At 34.1% G+C, this 20,930-nt stretch overlaps 1 protein-coding gene across 1 annotated transcript in view; it reads left to right on the top strand.

Moving 5' to 3' along the window:
- LOC133192294 (transient receptor potential cation channel subfamily M member-like 2) overlaps positions 1-20,127 on the top strand; it is a 41,770-nt gene extending 21,643 nt beyond the window's left edge. Inside the window, exons 14-25 of the mRNA XM_061328307.1 lie at positions 513-656; positions 972-1,113; positions 3,771-3,848; positions 6,960-7,100; positions 10,712-10,843; positions 12,812-13,063; positions 13,458-13,635; positions 16,960-17,128; positions 17,515-17,693; positions 18,634-18,757; positions 19,157-19,385; positions 19,606-20,127. Coding sequence (XP_061184291.1) covers positions 513-656; positions 972-1,113; positions 3,771-3,848; positions 6,960-7,100; positions 10,712-10,843; positions 12,812-13,063; positions 13,458-13,635; positions 16,960-17,128; positions 17,515-17,693; positions 18,634-18,757; positions 19,157-19,385; positions 19,606-20,127 — 2,290 coding nt within the window. The remainder of the gene's footprint in view (positions 1-512; positions 657-971; positions 1,114-3,770; positions 3,849-6,959; positions 7,101-10,711; positions 10,844-12,811; positions 13,064-13,457; positions 13,636-16,959; positions 17,129-17,514; positions 17,694-18,633; positions 18,758-19,156; positions 19,386-19,605) is intronic.
- Positions 20,128-20,930: the final 803 nt, after the last annotated feature.

Below are 20,930 nucleotides of genomic sequence, written 5' to 3'. Positions count from 1 at the left end.
CATACTTGAAGGAAAAAATCTGTATTGCGAAGTCTCTATGTATGCTTTAACGAATTCGTTGTACGGACATAACAAATTACGGATATAGCAAAGTACATTCTCAGGTCCCCAGAACTTCGCTATAACTGGGTTTTACTGTATTGCTAAAACAATTAAAGCACTAAAACCTTGTCAGAAATACTAGTACATGTAGTAATTAAGCTGAAAAATACACCAACAAAGGCTTAAAAGGTATTTTTAAACACTGAATTTTGCTTTTTATTTGCAAGAACGTTATTTTTGCTTAATTAGGTAAGGTTGTCTGCTCACGAAAATTTAATTCTCGTGTATAAAATTGTTTTACTTGAGATTATGTATACCAATAACCACAATTCTTGAAAATTTTGTTTTATACTCATAAATACAATATTGCTATCTCGCGAAAAATTGGGCATCGCGAAAATGTGGTGATCTACAGTATGGATTCAAATGTATGTGATATAAAATAAAATAAAGATTTGATAATTTTGTAGACAAAAATTGGCCAAGTTTGCGTGGCAGATGGGGAGTGAACCTGTAACAAGTGCTGTGGCAGCCTCCAGGATTTACGGAAGTATGGCGGAGCACATCCACCGTAATGAATCTGCTCTAAAGGAAAGAATCCTCGAGTACAAAGAGTATGTCATAGTCTATAGGCAGTTTTTATAACTTATAATAATATTAAACACTTTAATTGATTCATATATCAAACTGAAGGAAATTAGTGGCACACAATTTGATGATTCAGATATTTTTTCTGTTAAACTTTGATGTCTGATTATGTCCAGAAAATGGAGGATGTTTAACTTGTTTAAAAATTTAAAATGCATATGCACAATTTGTAATCTGGCATGCAGTTGTTAAAAATGCAAAGTCATTTACATGATTTTGCCTTTACCTATAGGAATTTTTTGTGCTTTCTGTAATCCTTAGAGAAATGTCTTTCTTTTCAGTGAATTTGAACACCTAGCTAAGAGTGTCCTTTATAAATGCTACCTCAAACACCAAGAAAAAGCCATGATGTTGGCGGAGAGGAAATCGCCGACTTGGAGTTCAATGACAAGTCTACAGATTGCGGCTTCAGCAGTGAACAGGGTATGTGTAATTATAAGGTGAAACAAGGCAGTGTATGGAAATGGGAGGGAAAAGTTATTTAAGAAATACCTGTAACTGTCAAGATTCTGGGGTTTAAGATTGTATATACATGGTATTTTGCAATATATGGCAAAGTTCTTTTTGCATGTATTATCTTGAGCTTCAATCTAAATGTACATTTAAACCATAAAAACCTAGATGATTGTTTTTTTTAGGTCACCTGAGTCACTCAGGTGACCTATTGCTATCTGTTTTCGTCCGTCGTGCGTCGTGTGTTAACATTTGAACATTTTCAGCTTCTCCTCTGAAACTGCTGAACCAATTTCAGCCAATTTTAGCATATGGCATCTATGTGTGAAGGGGAACAAAATTGTGAATTTCATGGTCCCTGCTCCCCTGGGGCCTGAGGGGTGGGTCTAACACCACCAAAAGTAATGCAATCTTTGAAAATCTTCTTCTTTACTCCTGGACATCAAGCTGTCAAACTGTTGGCATGATTGTAATAAGCATTGAGCCCTCTACCAAAATTTTGAAATTCATGGCCCCTGGGTCAGGGGTTCTGGTGCTAGGGCGGGGCTATATAGGTCATATAGTGAAAGTCTTCTTCTCTACTCCTTGGTATTATTGAAACAAATTAAATACATAGTTATGATAAGCAAGGATGCCTCTTCCAAAATTGTGAAATTCATGGCCCCTGGATCAGGGGTTCTGATGTTAGGATGGGGCTCTATTGATTATATAGTGAAAATGCATTAATTCTTTAAAAAATCTTCTTCTCTACTCCTGGGTATAATTTAAACAAACTAAGTACATTGTTATGATAAGCAAGAATGCCTCTTCCAAAAATGTGAAATTCATGGCCCCTGGATCAGGGGTTCTGGTACTAGGGCAGGGTTATATAGATCCTATAGTGAAGGTGAATTATTTCTTCGTAAATCTTCTTCTCTGCCTCTGGTTATCATTTAAACAAACTAAGTACATTGTTATGATACACAAGGATGCCTCTTCCAAAATTGTGAATTTCATGGCCACAGAGTCATGGGTTCTGGTGAAAGGGGGGGCTCTATTGATTATATAGTGAAAAAGGAAAATCTCTTTGAAAATATTCTTTTCTGCTTCTGGTTAAAAAGCAAAGAAACTAAGTGTATAGTTATGATGAGCAAGAGTGCTTCTTCCAGAGTAGTGAATTTCATGACCCCATGGTCAGATGTGCCGGTGTAAGGGTGGGGCTCTTGATAATATAGTGAAAATGTATTAATTCTATTAAATAATCCTGTCTGCTCCTTAGTCTTAAGCAGATAAACAAAGTGATTAGTTATGATGAGCAAACTTCTGGTCCCAGGGTCAGAGGCTCTGGTGTTTCTCGGTGGGGACGGGGGGGGGGGGGGCTCTATTGATAATATAGTGAATCTGTAGTAAAAATGCATTATTTCTTCAAAAATCTTCTCTGCACCTGGGCATATCAGAGGCAAAAAGAGTAAAAATTTTAATAACGAAGGATATTTTTACCATATTTTTGAACATCTGGACCATTTGGTCAAGTGTTCTGGTCCTGGCCAGAGCTCTATTAATTTGTATTCTACTGAGAGGAGTTATTCCCCTTTTCCATTTACTTTTGATAATTAATCACTGTAAATAATGTGCTTGAAAGGTTAATAGACTAAGAGAATTATGCAAGAATTTTTATTGTATAATACAAAAAGTACTTTCATAGTTTTAATGATCAGGTAGACTTGTAAGTAATAGATAAATAAGAATGAGACAAAAATAACTTGTCTTATTAAATGTTCATCAAAGACCAAGAGAGGGCAAATTGTAAGAGATTTCAACAAGGGTTTAAAATAGTATAGAAGCACTGATAGTATGTTAATATACAGTATGGTGATATGGTGATGTAGTGATAAATGGGGAACAGATAAGAACCTAATTTATGAACTGTTCGTGAATACCAGACTAATAATTTTGTTGATCCTGATCACCCTATTTTTCTTGCTTTTGGGCAACAAAGCTTCACCATTCAGTTCATTTTATACTCTATGGATCCTCTAAATTGTTGTATTATACTCAGGTGACTGTTAAGACCCTTAGGCCTCTTGTCTATAATTCATTTTCAACTATTAGATCTACATGCATTTATTTCATGTGTTAACTCCAACATACCAGTGTATTACAAATATTTTTAAGAAATGAATTTAATTTTTGAAGATTCATGAGGATATGAACTACGACGCTTCACGCCGGCATATTTCATGAAGCGCGTTAGCGCTTCATGATAAATATGCCGGCGTGAAGCGTTGTAGTTCATGTACCTCATGAATTTTCAAAAATTAAATTTATTTCTTATATTTACATTATTTTCTGATGAGTTACCACAATTAAAAACCGTCATTTTTAAAGCAAACAGTTTGCACTATAGTTTTGACGTCAAGTACGGTATTATGACGTAACAATGGAGATATTCATGCTCATCCACGGTAGTTCATGAGAAAATGAACAGTCTTCTAATTTGTAAAGAATCTTAAGGAAAAATATTTGGAAATGTAAATATTTTCAAACCAAGTCTAAGATGGTGGGAGAATGCATTTACATGAATATTTATTGAAAAAAAGGATGACATAACTTTTCCAGAGTTCTCACCTTGAAGTGTTATTTTGAAGGCATTCCTTTCGTCAGTGGCATGTAAAAATTCTATAGATAACACCTGGAACAGAGGCATTCAAGTTCAACCCTTTCAGGTAAACAGGAATTCCAATCACGATGACTTATTTTTATTTTTATTTTTTTTTTTTGTTGTTGTATATTTGAAGGTTTATCTTTCCTCTGTGGCATGTCGAAATTCAATCGACGCCACATGGCGACGTGGAATTTTTTCTCGATGGAAGGTAACAAGGGGGTGTGCACTTGTCTGTAAAATTAGTCCTGCTAACTAATTAACTTTATGTAGTGAAAACACACTGTCAACAGGGCCTTATTAAAATTAAATGTACCATGTGTCACGACAGTTTAAGCCCATTGTCTTATAAGGAAATGATGTACAGTCTTTCAAATGTTTGGATTAATGGTTACAATCTAAAAAAAAAAACCAGTTACAAAGTGTCAACAACCATCCCCCCATTCAATACCAAGTTGATGTTCATTTCCATTGACCACCTATAGTTTTCAAAGTGATGTAATTAAACTGAAGATTAGAAATTCAGTGGCTATTTGTTGACAGTGTGTATTTGTAGTGTGGGGAACAAAGGAGACGATTCTTCATTAACAATACATTCAACATTTTGTATGAACAGATCAATATCGGTCACTGTTCCATATGTGTTAAAATCACTTCTTGGTATGAAGCCTGAGGGGAAAAAACTAACATTCAAAATTTTTCTTAATAATATCTTTTGCTAGACAGTATTTTACTTCCTGAAATATCTTCTTACTTTTTATCCCACCTGAGCAGACGGCTCAAGTGAGCTTTTCTGACCAAAATTTGTCCATTGTCTGTCATCGTTGTCGTTGTTGTTGTTGTAAACTTTTCACGTTTTCATCTTCTCCAGAACCACTGGGCCAATTTCAACTAAACATGGCACAGAGTATCCTTGGTTTAGGTGATTCTAGTTTATTCAAATAAAGGGCCACACCCTCTTCCAAGGGGAGATAATTAAGAAATACCATATAAGCAGAATTTTTATCGAGGATTGAATTTTGGCATTATTAGCAAGGGTTTTGATAATGCTAAAATTGAATATCGCTAACAATTCATTCCATATCGGTGGTTATAGATATTTTTCTGGACATTATGAAATCGCTAAAATTACTTCTCGCTAATATATCCTTTTTTTAAATAGATCTCTAAATTTGAGTCGCGCTAAAATTCCAGTCTTACTGTAGTGAAAATTGGGTGGGGTAATTTAAAAATCTTCTTCTCAAGAACTATGGGGTCAGAAAAGAAAAAAAAACTTATGTGAAAGCTTTCTGGGGTAGTGTAGATTCAAGAATGTTCAAATCATCACCCCTGGGCGATCAAAGATTTACATAGGAATACATAAGAAAAATCTTTAAAATCCTTCTTCTCAAGAACTGCAATGTCATGATTAATTTTACAGTATTTATATGGAAACATCCTCAGGTAGTGTAGATTCAATTTTGTTCAAATCATGACCCCGGAGGGTAGGGTGGGGCCACTATGAGCGATTCAAGTTTGACATAGGAATACTTGAGGTAAATCTTTAAAAATTTTTCTCAAGAACAGCAAAGCCATGATTAGTTATATCTTTACTGAAGGATCTTCCGGTAATGTAGATTCTAATTTCTTCAAATCATGACCCCCAGAGGTAGTATTGGGCCACAATGGCCAATCAGAGTTTTACGTAATGATATATAGGAAAAATCTTTTAAAGTATAATTTTTTAAGAATAGCAAAACCATGATAAGTCATATATATATATATATAATTTCAAAAACAAAATGAAGAACCGGTACAGTTTTGTTGGGTGTATTAAAAATAAAAATCCAAAAAAAAAAACACAAAATATTTTCTGCAAGCGCTTTCGCCATGCTAGCCTCTTCAGGCAGTTATACAAAATATATATATATATCCTCAGATTCACATGACACCTGGGGGTCGGGTGGTGCTGGGGGTAGGGTGTGGCCACAATATATTATCTTAATTTTACTTAGGAATACATTGGGAAAAAATCTGCTGATAAAGAACAGAAGGGCCATAGTTACTCAGGTGAGCATTGTGGCCCATAGGCCTCTTGTTTTGTCACTTATTTCTACTGTATGTACACATTTGCATGAATGATCTCCATATGTTCAAACTGTACATGAATGTTGTGTTTAAAATATTCAAAAGTCTTTAATATACAATCTCACAAATTTGTAATTTACATGTAATAAGTGGACATTAACATGAAGGTCAGTTAACCAGTGTCAAAAAACAATGAAATAAAATTTTGTGAATATTTAGAGGGTCATCATGACATTAAAGAATTTGTAGCATTTCTCAGATATAATTGTCACAAGTATATCAACCCAACATCTGTTAATCACATCTTATTCAAGTTTGATTTCTTGTAACTTGACCAGGTAATTCTGATCTTATCAATCTTAAGGGGAATAACTTTCAGAAGACCCATAAATAAAAACATATATATTGTCTTGCCTGCAATTCAGTTGAGTTGCAGGACTCTGATAGGTAGGTCTGCACAATAATATCAATGTTCTGGTATACTGCGATTCGTTGACAAAAATATTGTATTGCAATACTTTTTTTTCAGTACTGGTATATACCAGCAAAAATGCTTGGGCTTGGGATTTCTAAACTTAAATATGAAATTTAAGACGTCAATGACGTTTTCAATCATGCCAAACAGTAAGATTGCTGATGTATGGTTGCATTTTGTTGCAAAATAGTTAAATCAACAAGAACTTTTTTGATACAACATATTTATAATAGTTATATACTCTCTGCTTATAAATGGAGGTTTAAAATAAGAAAAGATCATTTAAACTGTTATTTAAAATATTGCAATACATATTGCAATACAGAAAAATATGGCAGTATATTGCAATACAAAATTCCCAGCCGATACCCAGCCCTACTGATAGGAGTAGTACAAATGCTTGATATATCATCTGTACTATTGAATTACTTCCTTTTTCCATCCCCTACTGCTAGACTGTTCATCATAAAATTTCATATCAATTAATAAATTTGATTGACTGTTACCTGTTAAATCATTGCAAAGCATTAGCTGTATGACAACTGTAATAAATTAGTTTTAACTAGCAATAGATGAACTGGTTCTATACGTCAATCCAGATGTCTGGAATTTTTACATTTTATACATGTCTAGGTGCTAGTGACGGTGTTCTTCCCTTTCCTGTTATTCTCGCCATTTTTGGAGGTGAATGCAATGGGGGAGAAGACAGCAAGAACATTCCAGAAAATCCTGACGTTTTACACAGCCCCCATCACCAAGTTTACCCATCACTCAGTAAGTATAGAAAACTACAACCTAGCTCTCATTGCCAATTTTACCCATCACTTACCCCATCACTAAGTTTACCCATCCCTCAGTGAGTATTATAAAGAAAACTACAACCTAGTTCCGATCACAATGTTTACCCATCACTCAGTTTTATAAAGAAAACTACAACCTAGCTCCAATCACTAAGTTTACCCAATCCCTCAGTAAGTGTAGAAAACTACAACCTAGCCCCCATCACTAAGTTTACCCAACACTTGGTAAGTATAGAAAACTACAACCTAGTTTACATTAAAACCAAATCACCACTGAGGGGTTACATTATATTTAATAGTTTGAATTGTTTAAATTAAAGGTTCATGCATTTTATTTCCAGAATTTGTAAAAATATTCTACTATTCAATTCTGACATTTTTATTTCTCATTTCTGATATTTATATAAAAAAAAAAAAAAAAAAAAAAAAAAAAAAAAAAAGTACATTACTTTCAATAAAGCAAAACTGAAGACTTTCCTCATTAAAAATCTTAAAAAGAATGAATCACTGATTTCCCAAAAAAAATTTTTGCTTAGCTTTTAAGAAACCTATAAAGATTTTACTACGTGACACATGTAAGTGTAATAGAATCATGATAATTCCAGCAGTTTATATATCATCCAAAACTTTTATCTAGTGCTGTTTGCATACAGATGTATATATTGTAATTTCTATATTTGGATAATGTGGTTTACGAATATTATTATGATATTAATACGTGGTTAGAAATGGTATTGTAACCAACCTGGTTATTTCCAGAAAAGTTTCCAGAAAGTAAAAAATAAATATTGAAAATGAAAAATGTCAAAAATGTTGAGCATTATTCCAAAAATTAAATGCAGCGTTGAAACAACCTTCCTTTCAAGCCAATAACTATCAGCTTATGTCAACAGAGGGCATTTATTAGCATTAATTTTTAAAATCATCATGAACTCTGGTTCATCTTCATTGTATGGTGTGCTCAACAGATTTATCATAAGAAGGTTGCTACAAATGTATTGTTCAACAGTTTCAAATACTGTAAACCAACTTTTATTTGCGTACTAGAAATAGCAGCGTGTTTCATGCCTTTCTTTAACTTGCAAATATTCATTGCCACAAACTATTTATTTCCCTTGTATTTGTGTAGAATGTTTCCTCAATCTTCTGGTTCATGGGTTCATTGTCATCCAGTGGTCCCTCTCTTTGAATGTAATCATAAAGGCTGACCTCAAGTGCTCTGCCATTCAAACAATTGTCTATGAAAGTTCTGTATTGAGTGATACATTCAAGCACACTGGACACTCAAACCTGATCTATAATGGAAATTTCTGCACAACATAGATATTCTGTACTGGTTTCCATCACTTTACAACATCCACATTCACACCTTTGGAAATGAAAAAAAAATAACTAGATTGAAAAAATGAAACTTTGTCTCTTCCACTAGGTACCAACAAATAAATTTCGATTTTATAAATGAAAGTAATTTTGGCCTCCACTTTGTACACACATAAAAAAAGATAGAAAACAAGTAAATAAATAAAAATGCTTTCTTTTAAAATAATGTACTGTGATTTCTTTATTAGACTCGTTTCATTAATAAGTTGTTGAAATTTCTGGAATCATGAAATGCGCCCGTAGTTTTGAGCGACGTTATCATTGATATTCTAGTTATTAGTTATTGTTCTGGTCTCTAAATCAATATTTCCTTAACAAAGTAGTAGCATGTTCTAATGAAAACAATGTTCATAATAATTTTTAAAAATATCCTTACCAAATAGTGTTAAGACGGCGACCCCGTTGCTCCTAGTTGCCGATTTCATCCTCGCTTTCCTCGCTACTTTCTTGGGCATTTACATTATTATTTATACGCACTGGTGGCTCAAACATGTACGGTTGAATATCAAGATTCTCTGGAATTTCGTCAACATCCGATTAAATGTTGTCCATGGTGAATAAAACCCCAATTTTTTGTATATCGGTCTCGTATCTTACACTGTCTTTACAATCAGCTGATCGAAGAAGGTCGCATATGACGTCACAGAACACGTGACTCACTATCTAATTAACTGGACAATTTTAAAATCGGGGCATAAATTTTTATCGATAATATAGCTAATTTTTATTGCAAACTAACTACTGGAATTAATTAATGTATACATAAGGAAGATAAATTGTGCATAATTTTGAGTAGTTTAGACACATGCGAAAAGTCCTTTAATAGTTGTAGATTGATTTCAAACTGACAAATTGTGAATAGAAGATGACGTGAATACTGTAATATTTGGTTTACAGTAACATACATTCATCAGTATCATGCAGCATGACCTGTTTAACAACTGTATACAATTTGTATTTATAGCATATATACGAGGGTTGTCCGGTAAAATCGCGGACAAGTTGTCGATATTGAAGAATAATCATCACTGCTTTCTAAAACTTTCACTACTTTTTAGTACATTTTTCATCAATATACATAGCAAATTTCAAATAGATATCTGCTTAAATAAACAAAATATGAGACTTTATGTTATGTATGGTATAGCCTTACGGCGCACGGATGATAACGTCAACGTCTCTAAAGCAGCGTCACGTTTCCTCTTTGCTAAATAAAAGTTGGATAAGCCCCACTTAAATTCGGGAATTTCATTGATGTACATACTTGATTTTCCCTTTATTCCTCCATAAACAGTCGAGGAACCGATCTCGCACACACCTGGGACCTTCCGAAGATTTATTAGTAAGTTATGGACAGTACTCTTACCATCATTCAACTAAACAGGCTTTCTTATATTGACGGTCTACAGTGACAGCGTCTTTTGCTATTGCCAGTAGCTGTTTGTCCGTATGTTTTGTTCTAGCCGGGAACCCGATCAAAAAGCTTCCGCTTAGAAAACTCCCATTTCACTTGTATACTAAAGATCTAGTGATATCTTTATATTTTTTTCTTCTGTGGTCATTTAAAGTTTCTTAGGGCGTCATTACTACATCTAAATCAAACTGAGCTGCTCTCCGGTGCGCCGTAACGTCACCAAACGTCGCCATTTTTCGTGTGTTCTGTTTACCACTTTCCCATTTCAAATGCTCAGGAAAGTGCTAAAAATTAAGCAAATGCCTTGATATTTTACAAAAGACGAAATCATAGATAGTGGATTAAAAATAGAATAATTTTTACCCCAACCTTTTTTATTTAGTACTTTTATTTCGAAATAATACTCGTGTATTCGCTAATGAAACCCTGGTTGTTTGATTGTGCGCCGTAGGACCGTACCCTGTGCACATTCAAGCATAATAAAATCTTTATTTTTGTACATATATATTTTATCAAAAAAATTAAGATGCACTTAAATATGATGAATAAACATTTGCTGAAAATTTCAGCTTAGTGCGCCCATTATTTTACGAGAAAAACGCTTTGTCCACGATTTTACCGGACAACCCTCGTACATGTTCAATTTGACTAGATTCAACAATTATCACAATGACATTCATTTCAATGACATGTTTGAATTAGAAATGTTATGTATACCTTGTCCGTAAAGCTGGGTGATGTTGATGTAAGAATTAGACTGTGTGTATCTGACCATATTCTCTGTTTTTCAGATTCTTTACACATTTTTCGTGGCCTTGTTTACCTATTATTTGTTGGTGGACTATCAGTTTTACAAAATCACTGAAATAGAAATCATGTGCATGGTGTGGATTTTCACATTCATTGTGGATGAACTTTACACAGTAAGTTAAAGAATCATTTATACAGTGAATCTTATCTAAACCATATGACGTGTATCCAGAATAATGCCTTTGTGCTACTTATTACTATTATTAGGTCACCTGAGTCACTCATGTGACCTATTGCTATCTGTTTCTGTTCATCGCCGTGTGTCATCAAATGATGAATGTGTATGAATGTGTAACATTTGAACATTTTCAGCTTCTTCCTGCAATCGCTGAACTAATTTCAACCAATTTTGGCATAGAACATCTATGAGTGAAAGGGAACCAAAATTGTGAATTTCATGGTCCCTGCCCCCCTGGGGCCTTAGGGTGGGGCCAAACTATGAAAATGATCTTTAAAAATCTTCTTCTTTACTCCCGGACATCAAGCAGTCAATCTGTTGGCATGATTGTACCGGTAATGAGGATTGAGCTGTCTACCAAAATTGTGAAATTTATGGCCCCTGGGTCAGGGGTTCTGATGTTAGGGTGGGGCTCTATTGATTACTTAGTGAAAATGCATAAGTCCTTTAAAAATCTTCTTCTCTCCTCCTGTATATAAAGCAGATAAACTAGGTGTATGGTTATGATGATCAGGGGTGCCTCTTCCAAAATTGTGAAATTTGTGTCCCCAGAGTGAGTGGTTCTACAGGAGGGGGAGGCTCTATATAGTGAAATTGCATTAATTCTTTGAAAATTTTCTTCTCTGCTCCTGGGTATTTAGCAGATAAACCAAGTGCATGGTTATGATGATCAAGGATGCCTCTTCCAAAATTGTGAAATGTGTGGCCCCAGAGTCAGGGTTACATGTGTGTGTGTTGGGGGGGGGGGGGGGGAGGAGTCTATTGAATATATTGTGGAAATGCATTTTTTTGTTGTTGTTGAAAATCTTTTTCTCTGCCCCTGGCTATATAACAGAGAAACTAACTGCATAGTTATGATGAGCAAGATGTCTTTTCAAATAGTTTGAAATTCATAACCTCTGGGTCAGGGGTTTTGGTGTTAGGGTGAGGCTCTTTTGAATATATAGTAGAAATGCATTATTTCTGAGAAAGTATTCTTCTCTGTCCATTGTTATTAAGGAAACATACTAAGTGCGTTGTTATGATGAGCAAGAGTGTTTCTTCCAAAATTGTGAATACCTTGGTCCCTGGGTCAGGGGCTGTGGTATTAGGGTAGGGCTATATTGAATATATAATGAAAATGGATTATTTCTTTGAAAATCTTCTCTGCTCTTGGGCATCTAGGAGGCAAACAAAGTATATAAAGTTGTAATAAGCAAGGGTGTTTTTACCAGATTTTGAAATTCTGTACCCTTTGTTCAATTTATTAATTGCTACTGAACAAAGTTATTCCCATTTGCTATTCACCTATGATAGGTAATCACTGTAAATAGTGTAACTTAAAAGGTCAATTGAATAACAGAATTATACAAGATATTTTATGATATTTAATACAAAAAGTACTTTCATAGTTTTCAATGGTCAGGTAGACTTTTAAATAATAGATAAATGAAAATGGGACAAAAATAATGTATCTTTGTACATTAAATAATCTTCAAAGACTAAGAGAGGCCAATGTGAGGGAGAATGAAATTTGTTAACTAATAGTGCTCTAGAACTATTGTTTTGTTTAGTCTATATGAGGATAGTGACAAATGGGGGAAAGTACATACAAATAAATAGATCAACTATAAGATTTGTTATTGAGTACTAAATAAATATTTTGCTGATCCCTGATCATCCTTTTTCTCTTGCTTATGGGCAACATATATTCATTTATAAACTTATTTTGTTTTAATCTATGGATCATTACATTATACTCAGGTGACCTTTAAGGCCCTTGGGCTTCTTGTTTACAACACTAAATATCTATGTTAATAGTATATACTTATCTTTCTGTAACATTTCTGTATCAATTGTAACATAAGAACCATGTTAGTGTAGAGATATTTTCATTTTACAATAAATTTTGTCTTTCAAACAGCTTCTGACGTTCCCGTCACCAACGTATCATGGCAAGATACGTGACTGGTACGGAATCCTTAAGACAGTGGAGATGTTAAATTTGCTCCTGGCACTAGTGGCGTTTATCATCAGAATCACTGCCATGGAAACTTATGCTCATGAGGCCAAGGTGATTTTGTCCGTGAACAGTATCATTTTCTACCTACGCATAATGAAGTTGTACACAGCCAACAGCAGCCTGGGACCAAAGCTGGTCATGATTAAGATGATGGTAAGGTTTCCCAACATAATGGGCCATGTTCAAGATCAGAAATATCTGGCTTAGCAGCTAGGCTAGCCATTAGGTCAATGAAGGCACTGTAATTCCTACATACCACTTCAGCTAGCTTAGCCTTCTACATATAAGAAGAGCTTTCTAGCCGCTAAGATCTTGAACCCAGCCCTGGCAGTCAGCAATGATTTACAGGCAATTTCCTTTTTTATTTTGAGACTAATAACATCACTATCTGCATTTGCAGACAAAGACTGATCTTGCATAATTTTTGTAAGAAGTGAAACAGTGATAGAATACCTATGATATATGAGGTTCTTCTATTTCTAGTTTTATTAGAAAATTATTGAGCCTTTGATGAAAAGTTTAATAAGTATATTTTGTTGATTTGTAGTTTGATGAGTTGCGAATGTTCCTCCTGGTTCTGGTTGTCTTTCTCTTGGCTTATGGTGTCACCAGCCAATCACTGCTATACAGACAGAGAGATGCATCATGGGGAATCCTGAAAGATATATTGTTTTTCCCATACTGGCAGCTGTATGGGGAACTGGATTTTGAAAACGCTGTTGAGAGTAAGTCAGTAAGAACAAAAGTCAGTAAGTCAAAAAAGTCAGTAAGAACAAAAGTCAATAAGAACAAAAGTCAGTAAGTCAATAAGAACAAAAGTCAGTAAGTCAATAAGAACAAAAGTCAGTAAGTCTATAAGAACAAAAGTCAGTAAGTCAATAAGAACAAAAGTCAGTAAGTCTATAAGAACAAAAGTCAGTAAGTCAATAAGAACAAAAGTCAGTAAGTCTATAAGAACAAAAGTCAGTAAGTCAATAAGAACAAAAGTCAGTAAGTCTATAAGAACAAAAGTCAGTAAGTCAGTAAGAACAAAAGTCAGTAAGTCAGTACGAACAAAAGTCAGTAAGTCAGTACGAACAAAAGTCAGTAAGTCAATAAGAACAAAAGTCAGTAAGTCTATAAGAACAAAAGTCAGTAAGTCAGTACGAACAAAAGTCAGTAAGTCAGTACGAACAAAAGTCAGTAAGTCAATAAGAACAAAAGTCAGTAAGTCAGTACGAACAAAAGTCAGTAAGTCAATAAGAACAAAAGTCAGTAAGTCAATAAGAACAAAAGTCAGTAAGTCAATAAGAACAAAAGTCAATAAGTCAATAAGAACAAAAGTCAGTAAGTCAATACGAACAAAAGTCAGTAAGTCAGTACGAACAAAAGTCAGTTAGTCAATAAGAACAAAAGTCAGTAAGTCGATAAGAACAAAAGTCAGTAAGTCAATAAGAACAAAAGTCAGTAAGTCAGTACGAACAAAAGTCAGTAAGTCAAAAAAGTCAGTAAGAACAAAAGTCAATAAGAACAAAAGTCAGTAAGTCTATAAGAACAAAAGTCAGTAAGTCAGTACGAACAAAAGTCAGTAAGTCAATAAGAACAAAAGTCAGTAAGTCAATAAGAACAAAAGTCAGTAAGTCAGTACGAACAAAAGTCAGTAAGTCAGTACGAACAAAAGTCAGTTAGTCAATAAGAACAAAAGTCAGTAAGTCAATAAGAACAAAAGTCAGTAAGTCAATAAGAACAAAAGTCAGTAAGTTAGTAAGAACAAAAGTAAGTTAGTAAGAACAAAAGTAAGTCAATAAGAACAAAAGTCAGTAAGTCAGTACGAACAAAATTCAGTAAGTCAATAAGAACAAAAGTCAGTAAGTCAATAAGAACAAAAGTCAGTAAGTCAGTACGAACAAAAGTCAGTAAGTCAGTACGAACAAAAGTCAGTTAGTCAATAAGAACAAAAGTCAGTAAGTCAATAAGAACAAAATTCAGTAAGTCAATAAGAACAAAAGTCAGTAAGTTAGTAAGAACAAAAGTAAGTCAATAAGAACAAAAGTCAGTAAGTCAGTACGAACAAAAGTCAGTAAGTCAATAAGAACAAAAGTCAGTAAGTCAATAAGAACAAAAGTCAGTAAGTCAGTACGAACAAAAGTCAGTAAGTCAGTACGAACAAAAGTCAGTAAGTCAATAAGAACAAAAGTCAGTAAGTCAGTACGAACAAAAGTCAGTAAGTCAATAAGAACAAAAGTCAGTAAGTCAATAAGAACAAAAGTCAGTAAGTCAATAAGAACAAAAGTCAATAAGTCAATAAGAACAAAAGTCAGTAAGTCAGTACGAACAAAAGTCAGTAAGTCAGTACGAACAAAAGTCAGTTAGTCAATAAGAACAAAAGTCAGTAAGTCAATAAGAACAAAATTCAGTAAGTCAATAAGAACAAAAGTTAGTAAGTTAGTAAGAACAAAAGTAAGTCAATAAGAACAAAAGTCAGTAAGTCAGTACGAACAAAAGTCAGTAAGTCAATAAGAACAAAAGTCAGTAAGTCAGTAAGAACAAAAGTCAGTAAGTCGATAAGAACAAAAGTCAGTAAGTTAGTAAGAACAAAAGTAAGTCAATAAGAACAAAAGTCAGTAAGTCAGTACGAACAAAAGTCAGTAAGTCAGTACGAACAAAAGTCAATAAGTCAGTACGAACAAAAGTCAGTAAGTCAATAAGAACAAAAGTCAGTAAGTCAATAAGAACAAAAGTCAGTAAGTCAATAAGAACAAAAGTCAGTAAGTCAGTACGAACAAAAGTCAGTAAGTCAGTACGAACAAAAGTCAGTAAGTCAACAAGAACAAAAGTCAGTAAGTTAGTAAGAACAAAAATAAGTCAATAAGAACTAAAGTCAGTAAGTCAATAAGAACAAAAGTCAGTGAGTCAGAACAAAATTCTGTAAGTTAGACCAACAGTCTGTAAGACAGTAAGAACATATAAATCAAGGTTTGAAAACCAAAATATCGTTGTTCAAAATGGCATATACATGTACATGTAATAGAACTTAAGCATTTCTGTTTTGAATTTTAAGAAAAATGTAAGGAAGATTAAAGTCTGAGATGCAGTCACAAAATATGGCTAAAGTAAGAGAATTTAAAAAGCCTACTGACCTCAATTTAATTTGTTGAGAGTTTTACCATTTAGCTTTGGTTACATATTAGTATTTAAAATGTAATATTCCATGCACTTTCACCCCACTTTATATAAATGATTTATAATTCTTCCTTTCTTTGTTAATGCAGTAACAAACAGTTGCAACATTGCAGAAAAAATATTTCCATTTGTTTTCTCTGTGATAACTCTTTGAAAGTTAGTTGAGTTGATTTCTTGATCATTCTACGGGAATGTAAATTTCGCCAAGCGATAGCTCAGGTGCTAAGGAGGCCTAATATGCCTGTAAATCTCGTGCGGCTGTCTTTGTGTTTGACGTCAGTGGGCGGGGATATTGAAAGTGACATGGGAGGCCTCGTGTAATTTAAATCTATTAGTCTACATTTTTAAAATCTAAATTTAAAATTTTATTTCACAATGATATGGAAATATAAGGAATCACTGTCTAGTTAGAAGAGTATGCCAGGGACATCAACGACAGTTGGAAACGTGGGATAATTTATGCATAACGGGCTTCGCAACTATCGTTGATGCTCTGGCATACTCTACTAACTAGACAGTGATTCCTTAAATATCTAACTTGATAATGGGGGTTATACATTTTTTTTTCTGAAATCTTTGCAACCATTTTATGTGCATTAATAAACACAGAAAGCATTTTCTCAATTCATTCACTTCTTTCCTTAAAATAATTGAGATAACTAACAATAATCAAGCACAAAAGTCCATTGAAACTAGAGAAATTGGGAGCAGAGCAAACACGGACCCCTAAAAACATCAGAGGTAGGATTAGGTGCCATGGAGGAGTGAGCATCTCCTGTCAACCTGACACACCGGCCGTGTGCTATTTGTGATGACTGGGGAAAAATGGTAGACAATTCAATGTGTAAATAGTGGTCTAACAATAAGTCTTTACAATTGTGTTTAAGGTGACGCTGACTGTATGGACAAAGTGAATGGAATGAAGTTTAATTCCACGATGTCACGCGTGGTGGCACTAGCAAAGTTTAAGAAGGAGTACTGGCTTGTTTACATCTTGCGTGCTGGGTACCTCATCATGGGGAATGTCCTACTCTTTAATCTTATCGCCATCTTCAAGTGAGTCTAGTACCTGTACATGTTGAAAGTTCTGCTGTTAACCTATAAATGTACAGACAGCTTCAATTTTAAGTTTTTAGGTTAAGAATGCTTTATCATTTTATTATATGAAGGAGTCTGGTTAATATAAACAGGTAGAGGACTCTCTTGGGAGAGGACTATCTACGTTTTTAGAACTTGTGTCCAATCCCTTGACATATTGTCAATAAAATATGTTCAAAACAAGAGGAACGGCGCTTTTTTTTTTCTTTTTAAAAACTACTTTAAACATAAAAAATTCTTTGTATATTCCCATAATAAAGGAGTTAAAATGATAAATATTAAAAATTAAAAAATGTTAAAATTAAGTTTACCTGTACAAGACCTGATTTTGTTTTTGTCCCCAGCCATATTTTCACCAAGGTTGAGGAGAAATCTAACGAGATTTGGAAGTTCCAGATGTACTTCCTCACAATGGAGTTTGACAACAAGACAGCCTTGGTCCCGCCCCTCAGTATCATCCCTCACGTGTACCTCTGTTTTAAGTGGCTGGCTAGGAAAACCTGCTGTAGAAAGAAATCCAAAGGTAAGAGGAAACTAGCAATTCCTGAGGAAGGACAGAAGGGGGGAACAAAACTTTGGGGGGGGGGTGGATAGGTGGAAACTGGAAAATCATAAGGTGAATGGAAAAGGGGAAAGTGGAAAAACCTATGGGGAGGAAAAGTGGAAATGGTCAATGCAGAGGGAGAGGGAAAGGAGAAACTGGCAAATTTTTCATGATAGAAAAAGGAAAACTGGCAAAACTCAGAATAGATAGAGAAAACTGGCAAATCTTTCAGGATAGAAAAGAAAAGGGAATAAGTGGCAAATCTCTCAGAATAATAGAAAAGGGAAAACTGGCATTTTTTTTAGAATAGACAAAAAGGGAAAAACTGCAAATTAATCTTTCAGGATAGAAAAGGGAAAACTGGCAAATCTTTCAGGATAGAATTCTAAGAAAAGGGAAAAATGGAAATCTTTCATGATAGAAAAAGGGAACCTGGCAAATTTTTCATGGTGGAAAAGGGGAAAGTTTAGGAGGAGGGAGGGAAAAAGGGGGATCAAAGGCAAATTTAAGGATCAAGAGATTGAGAAAGAAATAGTATAATGTCATAAGATGTCTAAAAAGTGGAATTTTTAGAGTAAATATAGAAGAATTTCTCTGTTATGTACACAGATAAGTTGGAAATTCCCTGCGGGAGATATTTCTATCTTAAAAATCTTGAAAGCAACATACAGCATAATTTGAAAAGAAATTGAAATTCTAAAATCCATCTGGGCTAAGTTCTTACAGAAGTTTATGAGTCTAGCTATGTGCTAGGAAACTTTAGTTAGAATATGAAGTTTATAAATATAAAATTGGAAATCCATAATTATACAAAAAAGTGCATTGATAGTGAAAGGAGTTCATAACAAGTGGAATAATATGTTCTTTAAATTTCTATTTCTATTTCTTTTTTAAAATAAATATCTTGTGTACATCTCAGGTGTGCAGTTCACTCAGAGACACCTGGAATTTCTACAACTCTTTGAGAAAGAGGAAATGGCCAACTACCTCAGACGAGTTAAATCAGAGCATAGAGATTCAACAGAATCTAAACTATTAAAACGGTAAGTTGACTATCTCAGACGAATTAAGTCCGATTCCACAGAATCCAAAGTAAAAAAAAACCGTATATAAGTCAGCTTCCTAAGACGAATTAGGTCAGAACATAAAGATTCAACAGAATCTAAACTACAAAAACAGTAAGTCAGCTTCTTCAGATGAATTAAATCAGAGCATAGAGATTCAACAGAATCTAAACTACAAAAATGATATTTAAGTCAGCTTCCTAAGACAAATTAAATCCATACATAGAGATTCAACAGAATCCAACCTACAGAAACGGTAAAATTCAACAGAATCTAAACTGTCTACATGTACAAAAGTGGTAAGTGAAGTTTGTGTATAAAGTAAAATATCAAAAAGAAAGGTATAGTTAAAAGAATTAAGTCCTTTATCCATTTCAGGGTTGAAGAGCTGTTTAAATTGGTAGAGGAGGAACTGACCGCTGACCACGGAGGCAGTTCTTTTAATCAGACTTTAAGTGCCACACAGACAGTCAAAATGGCCCGAGAGACAACACTAGAGTCTTGTCCCCTGGAGCCCAGTGGTTGGCCTAAGACTGAAGCTGTTCTTGACTATGCTAAAAAGTTGGAGGAGAAAGAGGAGCAAAAACCCGAAGAAGAAACAAAGGAGGTCAGGGGGATTTACTTTTCCTTTCAGTTTGTCAAGGTCATGTTTTTGGGATTTACTTTCACTTTCATTTTGTCAAGGTCAAGTTTTTTCATATACATAATAAGTATTTGTAATATCTGTTTAAGCATTTGTAGCATTCATGTGGAAAAGGTTTTATGAAACATGTCACATATTTCTTAATACAAGTCCAAGATCCTTAATTTTTTGGGTAATTTTGAAGGATGTTGTTGAGGAAGATCAAGTGAAGAAAGAGAAGATGAAGAAGAAGAAACATAAAAATGAAAAGAAGAAGAAAAAGCAGCAAGAGGAGGAAAAAATTATAAACTTGGATCAACAAAATAACGCCAAACCAGAAAGTGAGGCTTGGAAAGATATGCCCAGCCCTGCTTCAAATTTGTCTCCCCGACAGACCAAGTCCCCAATAATGGGGGGTCCAGACTCAACTCCCAAAAATCTGTTTTTACAACGTCGCAAGACATCACAAAGTAATTTGTCTGATGATTCCTTTGACAGTGAAGATAATGCACGTCCCCAAGTTCCGGATTCGTATGATATACTTAGTACGCCCAGGAGATCGAGGTCGTCCAATATGCAGGCAAGTGATTCCGATTCTGACATGCCTAGAAGACTGCGGTCAAAGAAATCCCTCCTTCGGGTAGAAAGCAGTACAGAAGATGAAAGGCGTTCTAAAAAGAGGGTTTTTAAAAGACGACGAAGTGGCCAATTGTCCGAATCGGATTAAACATTTTGTTAAATTCTCTTATAACTATGATTTTTTAATTTTTTTTCATGTGATTAAAAATAGGAAAATACTAGGATATGAAGTAATCAGGTTTACAATGTTGCTCAAATGGAATGAGTTTAATGATTGTGCATTAGATGTTGGAATAATATTTTGATAGTTTTCTTTTTCGATGATTTATTTCAAGCTTTTTTTTTCCAGTGAAGAAAATTGTGTTTGCAAATAAAACCATTTTTTTTTTGTGGAGACTTCACAGATTATTGTTCTTAAGTATCATGTTAATGAAACAATAAAATACCAACATATTACAATGAATTTTAAAGTTTTATAAGTATTATTATTCATGGCATTATAGTATTAAAGCAGGGAAACTTTCACTGTGATGTTGTATGAATTAACAGACAAAAATGCTTGAAGCTATAGTTCAGTTTTCGTTTGTTTTCTTTTTAAAGTTTGATTCAATGCTGTGTATTTAAAGAGATTTTTTTCTTAGTAATTTCAAAAGAGGTGAGTGACTGTTTTTGTATCACTTGAAATTTCAAATACAAAATGTACATTACATATCTAACTATATGCAGTTGATTTTAACTTTGGTATCTTGAACATAGATATCTCAAATACATGTAACATGGATATGTCAAAGTCATTTGGAAGTCCCAACCACTTTTCATGTGTTTTACACTCAATATCTTGAACCCTATGATATGATATCTTAGTTTTCTCTTGATCCCATTGAGTTGGAGATAACCAGAATTAATTGAAATTTTATTCCAACAATTTCTACAATATCAGAAAAACCTTGT

The sequence above is a fragment of the Saccostrea echinata genome, unplaced genomic scaffold (genome assembly GCF_033153115.1).
Source record: "Saccostrea echinata isolate AGI-Se365-2 ecotype Australia unplaced genomic scaffold, CSIRO_AGI_Sech_v1 ptg000025l, whole genome shotgun sequence".
NCBI classification, from domain to species: Eukaryota; Metazoa; Mollusca; class Bivalvia; order Ostreida; family Ostreidae; genus Saccostrea; species Saccostrea echinata.
This window is presented reverse-complemented; position numbering and strand designations above follow the sequence as displayed.